This window comes from Acyrthosiphon pisum, chromosome X (assembly GCF_005508785.2).
Source record: "Acyrthosiphon pisum isolate AL4f chromosome X, pea_aphid_22Mar2018_4r6ur, whole genome shotgun sequence".
In the NCBI taxonomy this organism is placed as follows: domain Eukaryota; kingdom Metazoa; phylum Arthropoda; class Insecta; order Hemiptera; family Aphididae; genus Acyrthosiphon; species Acyrthosiphon pisum.
The window spans coordinates 18,921,721-18,930,622 of record NC_042493.1 but is presented as its reverse complement, the minus strand read 5'-3'; the positions used below and the strand labels follow the sequence as shown (position 1 = coordinate 18,930,622).

General features: G+C 29.6%; 1 protein-coding gene across 1 annotated transcript in view; it reads right to left on the bottom strand.

The window, feature by feature from the left end:
- The window catches only part of LOC100161446 (cytosolic carboxypeptidase 6), a 75,619-nt gene that overhangs the window by 47,031 nt on the left and 19,686 nt on the right, over positions 1-8,902 (bottom strand). Inside the window, exons 5-9 of the mRNA XM_001948312.5 lie at positions 8,222-8,438; positions 3,600-3,729; positions 3,417-3,531; positions 2,934-3,045; positions 927-1,018 (exon numbers count right to left, since the gene is read on the bottom strand). Of these exons, the coding sequence (XP_001948347.4) occupies positions 927-1,018; positions 2,934-3,045; positions 3,417-3,531; positions 3,600-3,729; positions 8,222-8,438 (666 nt within the window). The remainder of the gene's footprint in view (positions 1-926; positions 1,019-2,933; positions 3,046-3,416; positions 3,532-3,599; positions 3,730-8,221; positions 8,439-8,902) is intronic.

Below are 8,902 nucleotides of genomic sequence, written 5' to 3'. Positions count from 1 at the left end.
TGTCTAGCTTATTGGTCTAAAAGTCACTTTTTTTTCATTGACTGGAGCCCCCTCCGGCCCCCTTAAGATTTATTTTATGATACGGAGTTTAAATAAAAACATTATAACAAACAAAATTAATATTTAGATTGGTCAAATCTACAGTAGTTTTGATTTTTGACAAAACCTGCTGCAGCCCCTTAATAGACGCATGGTATCTCCGTTCTTTCGTGACTGTATCCACTACTAAAGTGTGACAGACGACGGTTTCTTAGAATAGGTATTTAGTATTTACCTATGTATTTACTATATTGGGCATAGCAATGGACATAAATATCATAAATTAACAGAGAAGGAATTTTTATACTCTATTTTATATTTGAAAAATCCAAATCATTAAAATTCTCAGGTGTTGCATTTTCCCCGGGCGTCGCCTGCTGACACTAGTTTCATTTATATTTTGCATTTAAAAATATTTACATTTTTAAGTAATTATAAGATTTTTAGTTTTTGGACACAACAACTTTAAGGAAGTGTAGGTTTTTAACAAACTAAAAGTGTGCGGGTTTGTCCTGTATTTTATCTGAAGCTTGTAATGGTTTTTGGATTCAACGAGATTTTCAGGTGGAATTATCGCGTTAGGGGTAATGTATAACAATACATACCGTCGCCTTATACACTTCCATGGGGTCGGTATCACATTATATGGACACAAAATGAAATTCGCTCTGTATATATAGGTATACGGTTTTGCCTTTGAGCGCAAAGAACGCTCGACGAACTTTGTTGTCTCGGGGATTCATTAAAAATGCACCCTGTATAAATTTAAAACTTCAACTATACGGGTTTACCCACTGTCACGAAAGTTTATATTCACGATGAAAGTTTTTAAAACAGCTTATGGCCTGCGGGGCATGTAATTTAATTTAGAGAAGACCCCATCTAACCTGTACACGTCGTCGTATGCGTTCCCGTAAGTAAACACACCGTGAAGAGAAGAATGAGCGTGCATGTCGATTACCAAATCGAGTTCCATGTTCTGAAATAAATCATAACAATAATATTATATTATTATGTGTATATAGAATATTGTACTATTCATAATTACATTTAATTATAAACGATGATTTACCACATCATTAAGCGTATAGTAATAATAATAAACATTAATATACCTACACATAGACATCATGATGATGACATACTTGTCCATAATATACTGAGAACGTATTTAATGGTGGCGCGTCAAGAAATCCCAACTGTGGTAAATTTTGTTTATATAATATGACATAGGGTAGGGATTTCAATGCACTTCATAACAATGTTTTTCAAAGCTAGTATGCTAAGTATGCTAAGTATACTGAGTATGCTAAGTATACTCGTTTTGTAACAAATCCGTTCATATAGGTACCATTGACCGAGTATAAATACAATTTTATTATTTTTAGGGCATTTTACCGTATGACATATAAGTTGTAAACAAAAAACTATGATTCTAGGAAATATTATTTTTATTTTACTGGTTTATATCAAAGTTGCAAAACATTAGACAATTTAAAAGAAAAAAAAATCTATTATAAATCGGATATCTTCGGTAAACTTCGGAATTTCAAACGTTGTAACCAATTAAGTCATACATAATTGCAAATTTATATTTAAAATGTATTATAAACTTTTTTTCAAACGTTTCTTTACAATCTTTTTTATAAATTACAAAAAAAAAAATATATTTTGCAAATTGTATAGATAATAATAGGAATATTTTAAACTTTTAGGTACACTGAAATTGTCTTGAGCTTAAAAGACATCTTATTCTCAGCCCTATATAACCTATACTACTATATATTTAGATATAAAAAAAAATTTTGTGATCAACAATATATAATATTATGTATGTACAGTGTACACATTTTGATTGCTGTACTTCAAAAAAGTTTTTAAATAATTCATACTTCGTATTAAGTATATTTTAAAAATGTTATTGCAAAATTGTAAACTCATGGGACCCCATACGAACTTATTCAGCGGAGCCTATTGCATTTTCTTTTTGAAGAATAAATACATAAATACTGTACTTGTAAAAAACTTAAATATTTGATTGTTGCCATTCGGGGAAATAACGTTTAATAATGAGAACTCTAACGATTCAACATTTTATTGATTATTATTGTATTATCAGTCAACATGTTAAATTATTTTATGGTTTGAACTTTAGATGTATTAATTTGTCTAAATTCAAAATCGTTGTTTATTCTGTAAGCGTCATCTTTGACCTCCCCTCCCCATGACTAAACCACTCATGGAAATACACTGGTATAGTGGTATGAACTCCACTAGGACGAAATATCGTACAGTCGGCGCAGGTATGTTAAATGTTTTTACGGCTACGACACGATTGAGCATAAAACAATTTTTTGCGATACGATTGAGACAATTTGTGGGCGTATCAGAGGATATAGAAATATAAAAGAAACCTTACACGATTGAGCATAAAAAATTCTGCAACGTTACAATTTTCAATTTCCAACTTTATTATAAAAAATATATTTATTTAAACATTTATAATAACTCAAAATATAGTACGAATTAAAAAAATATCATGATTTCATAGTCAATGATAGTCACATTTCATAAACCTATTTGATAATAATAATAATAATAATAGTTAGGTATGAAAATAATAAAATCAAAATATGGTACGAGTTAAATAAAATAACACAATGCATAAAATATTCTATGCTCAATTATTATGCTGCTAAAAAGGAATATGCTCATTGCTCAATCGTGATTTACCGGTTTTTTTTATTTTTATACTCAATTATGACGTAAGTCTGTCTGTGTTTTTTGGTGGACAATACCAAGAAGCAGACAGCTTGACTTAGGATAGATGAGAACAATAGAACATACGAGTGTGTTTAACCATGTACACAACTTTGAGTAAATAAGTAGCTTACCTCGTGCTTTTCGATTTCTAATAAGTGATTGTGGACAGCGTACAATATCGGATGGACCCATTGTGATATCTTGTGCCAAGCTCTGTTCAAGTCGATTCCCAGCAAATTGGTCCTGTAACAACAATATTCGACTTATAGTGTTCGCCTCTACTTTCTTCATCTGATAAAGATGAAACATTTTTCAAAAATGTCTTTTAAAAATATGTATAATATATATTTTAATATTATGTTATACTGTATCGCCTTCTGATAACGTGTTGTTATGTCAAAATGTCTCTGACAGTCTGACCTGACCTGACTATAATACAATGGTTTGTGTTTGTTGTGTTTAATTATTACATAGCGAACCAATGTGAATTATAATAATTGATCGTCATCTATAAAGTATACACCAATAATCCATTGGTGAATTAAATCTAAATATCCATCCTGTTCGTATTTAGAACAAAATTGTAATATAGTTTTCGGGAAATGATTACCTACCTAGAATTTCCTAAAGTGACTCCATCGGGGTTCATCATCGGTATTAGTTGAAAGACGACTTTTTTTCGAAGACGTACCACGGCTGGATGGTTGCTAATCAAAAATTCAATGATCCCTGTCGCATAAAATTGATGGTTTTAAGTATTCTGGAAGTTGTACGTGCTTATTTTGTAAATGTTTTACCTTGACAGACATAGGAACTGGGCGTCTCGGATCCGTGCACTCTTCCCAATATCACAACGACATGTACTTTTTCGGTTGGATTCATATTCTTTGGATTAGTAATAGTAACCAAGTCCAATCTTTTGTTTTGCTTGAATATAAAAAAAAAAACAATGCAAATAGAAAACATTGAAAACTATATATAGTATTATACTATTATTATTAATTACAAAAGAAAAAAAGGAGTTGAGTTTTAAATGTAGCTTTACATTTTGGGTCAGTTATATTATATTTAAACATGATACATATTATATGGTTAGATTTTAATTTCTAATACTTTGGTTTTTTATTTTTAAACTTATGTATAACATTTTTAATAAGAATTTGATTTTGTTTAAATTTATTCAATAGGCTACATAATTTTACCTTTATTCAGGATTAGAAACATGGATTTTTCTTGTTACAATAAATATGATAAAATCAAAAATAGCAATTAATGGTTCCACCCCTTTGCACTTACCCCCTTTTTTTAAAAAAAAATAAACCTTTGAAGAATTGTATAAATATTTGGTCTTCGAACTATTGTGGTCAAAATGTCAGGTTCAACAAATATTTTTAATTCGAACAGCAAAAGAAGCTTAATGTTCGATTCGAAATTTTTTCATACCGAGTTTGAATTTTGAACAGTTCGATCCATCACTTCCATTATTTCATTATTTCATTATTTTATAATATTATCACACATGTTTTTTCAATTACATTTTAGTAGTAAAATAAATTATGGTAACACGGCGTTATGGATAGGCAAATCGGGTACACCACCATCATGTTTCCGTTTTTCCGATCAAACCTAGACGCACCAGAGCCAGCTCATATTTTCTCATAATCAGGCACTTCTAGTGCCGGATCTCAGTTTCGGAAGGCCAGGGTACCACTATTAATATTGAATAAAATATTATTTATAAGTCATTCATTTCACATATAAGACATTGAGCATTGATTTTTTTTTGGTATTTGATAAAAGTTAAGATTGATTTAAAAAAGAAATTATTTAAACTAGGTAGGTACCTCATGAATCATGTATCCCTTTAAATTGAGGCATATGTAGAAATAAAACCTAGTCCACACCAATTTAAAATAATCAGATGTGGGTAATTTCTAATAATATTTGTTATTAATGTTTATAAATTATCACTTTTAAAGTTAGAAATTCTATGGTATCAACGCCATGAGGCACTTTCAACTAACTCAGCCTTGAGGCCCCGTTGCATTGCACCACTAGCTACCCCACTTAATCCAATATTGATTACTTAATTATTATAATAATTGCAAAATGATTTTATACATAGGTACATTAGCAGGCAAATTAGTTAAATTAATTCATCAGAAGTTAATATTTCCTAGTTTTAGTGTTATACCAATATACGTTTTGTTATGTATCTAATACTTTAATGTAAGAATAATTTAAAATTTATTAGTTAATTTGATATAACTTATGTTTATATAGGCACTCTGAAGGTTATAAGCTTATTGATATTTCGATCTATGATTATCAATGCTAATAAAACCATTTATAGATATACAGACTATACGATAAGAATTTCATGTAACTGATTGAAAACAATATTTGTTTTTACTTTTTTGTTTGTTTTAAATTATATATGTAGAGATCTTCTATAGGTAGTTTGTTTTTAATATTTATAAAATGGAATAGTATGTGCATAATAACATAATGGATAAACAAATCAGATAGTCCAAAAACTAAATCCATTCAAAGTCACGAAATCGATAAAAACTATATTTAATATTATATAAATATGTATATGAAATGGGATGCAATACAAGCTATACTAGCTAAGCTTCTTGGACGCCTGGGGCTAAACGAAAAAAAACCAGAGGAAGACAGAGCTAACTAAAGAATATCAAAAACGTGATATAAAAATTATTTTATAAGCTCCTTCGATGTTAGTGAAATGTAAGTAAGATAACGGCTTATAATTGCTGATAATAATAATTTGTTAATTATTTTGCATCTTTACTTTCTGTGTTTAGTCATTTGACTTAAAAATATTGTCACAAATATACTATTATATTTCCTATTTTGTTAATTGAAAATGGTTCTTTTGTACTGATTTTAATGAGAAATAAGGTTAAAAGATTGTAAAATACAATCGGTTCGTCATACTGTACCCAATATGTGATATGTTTATCTGTTATCGATATTTATAACGATAATATATAATACTGAATAATACCTAAGTACATATATTTTTATATGTGTTAATTTTTTTAATATAAAGATTCATTCAAAGTGCCTCACATGGATTCAAAAGTCCCGCTAGATATGGGGCACAAATGAATGAAAAGTTTCTTGTGTTTATAGTATTAAATAATTACAGTATAATGTTAAAATAATATGAGAATCTAACAGGACCATTATAATAGTTCAAATTAATTTTTAAAAAAAAAGTAACTTTCATTCAAATCTGCCCCACTCTCCCCTAAGTGAAAATGTGATATTTTATTATAAATAAGTACACATTACGTACAGTCGAAAAAAAAATGTCTTACTCTTTGGAAGCATAGTTTCGTCCAGGGATACCGTGACCCACACAGCTTTTTTTTTATTCAGGGTGGTTGGAGTATATCAAATAGTTATTATCTTTTACACATTTCATCTCCTCAAATAAATACATACAATACATTTCCAATAAAGAATCTATACCTATGTGCATGTAAACGTTATATAGGAGCCCATGAAATTTTGTAGACTTGTAAAATTAGTGAAAATATATAAGTTAGTACCCATATTAAAATTAGCAATCCTTCAAATACTTTTATAATATACAGGCTCACGAAAAGTGCGAATGAGCGCTACAAGTGGCAAATTTCCATTATAAGTTATCAAAATAATTGGCGTGGTTTTTAAAATTATGTACAGTCTTTACTCAACAGCTGACAACAATAATACAGAGAACGGAGAACCCCTGGTTCCGACAATATATTTGGGAACTGCAGTCCATATCGGCCTTGAGCGCACACTTTTCGTGAGACAGATTTAAAACACGCACACACACAAATAGTATTCAAGCATAAAGATTAAAAAGAATAATATCATTACGTAATATATTCAATAAATTAGATCTTAAAACTAGGAGTCGGGGAGAAACGATAACTTTTCTACCACTATAACTGTGTCCCTCTTGTCCCCTCTTTGTCGCTCCCCAGATTACGCCAATGCGGAATACGCACATGCATCGTCGACACCATTTAAGACTAATGTACAGAAAATTGAATACAAAAGTTACTATAATATATACCATATACCTAATACGTGGTCGATTGAACATTTTTACGCTCGTGTTGACGTGTTGTGTGGCATTATTTTGTTACGGATGACGACGCAATTTTACGTCTGAACACCGTCGAAATGGCTATGCGTATAGATTATTTATACCGTAATTTTGCATCGAATTCTGCAATATGAATATTTTCCGTTTGTTCGGTAAATGTATTATTTTACTGTTCAATAACTGTAATGCGCACTATCATCAAACTATTCATACTGTTGTACACATATTGTATAGCGCATTGCAGAATATGATACAAGCGCGTTACAGTGTGATAATTTGGTTAAAACAGTGCCAAATTTGATATTTGAAAAATGCGTTTAAAATTATATTTGTTTATAGTGTCTCTAGAACATGTCTTCTAAAAATAAATTACTATTTGTTTTATGTCGACAATGTCATTACTTTTTTCGTTATTGTACTTTGAATTTGAAAGTATGACCATCGATTATAAAATAATATAGATACTAGTATTGGCAATGGTAGTCAATGGGAGAATAAATATATATATAAATGTTTATGGTTCGTGGGTATGATGTAATAATAATAATAACAGATACATTTGAAAAATGTAAATATATAGGCTTTTTTTTTTTTAATTTATGTTCTTCGAATTTGCATATTACATACAAATAGAAAATAACTAATTTATAAATATACGAGTCTTCTAGAAACTATCAAGTATCAACTATTACTATAAAATTAAAACAAATATAAACAAATAAGAACTTATCATTAAAAATACTTCCAATACCAAATAAGATAGTTTAAGTTCAAGCTTGGTATATATTTTTTTTGTAGGAATATTTTGTATAATTTTGAATAAATACTTTTCAAAACACTAAAAAAAAAAATGTTGTGACTTTTGGTTGAAATTAATTTTGACATTTGTAGTGGTGTGTAAGAGGAGTTACATATTCTAATATAATAGTTGAACTTGCCTTTTAGATAGGATAATTATATTATATTTAAAATTATACGTTTAAGGCACTATACATTATACAAACTGCACAGTGACAAACATAATGACATTATCAATATAAAATAACTAGTACAGAACATAATAATATTGCTTTTAGTTAATAAACTAGGTATACCTACCTACGTATATTAACAATATATTACGTTTTAATCTAATTTTCAATGCATTTTCCACATTTTGATTAAGTCCCGTGTTTATAAAAATATTCCGCTGATAGACGTGATATTATAATATGGAGAATAATGATTAGGTTACACACACATATCTATTGTATTATTTAAAATGTAAATCAAACTTAAAAAATGTATTACGATCGATTGTCCTAGTAGTTCACGTTTGAAGTAAGGCAGCTTCTTTTTTTCAATCAGTGACAAATAGGTTTGCTGTCGAGTGTACGAATACGGATACGAGTACGAAAATTGATAGCTATCGTCGTCCTTGTCGAACGAAAACAATATGCTGAGAACATAGTTGTTGTCGTGGTACAACGATCGGTGGTAGTGCACCCTGTATACCGGTATGCGAGACCTGAAATAAGCAACAATATTCTTAAGACAGTTAATTCATACGTGCCTATATTACTATATGTATGCATTATATGTACCAACGCAAGTACGTTTACATTCATAATTTTTAATTTGTAGATTTGGTTGGAATTTCGACTCGCGTTGTAAGTTTAATGTTCAAATAATGAATTCTGCGACTAGTCCATACCTATATAGTGAGTAGAGACACTGCTCGCGGCCATAGTAAATGGTAAAAAGTTTAGAATTGCATAAACTAATTATTAAATTAATAACATTATATATTCCACAGGTACGGTTCGGGCGCAGACAAGTATTATTTACAAGGGGTGGTTAGCAAATTATTTATTTAATTCTTATTACGCTTATAGAACAGTTTAACATATATTTGTGTGATGTCACTGTTGTTTTTGTAGTGTGTGTGTGTGTGTGTGAGTGTGTGTGTGTGTGTGTGTGTGTGTGTGTGTG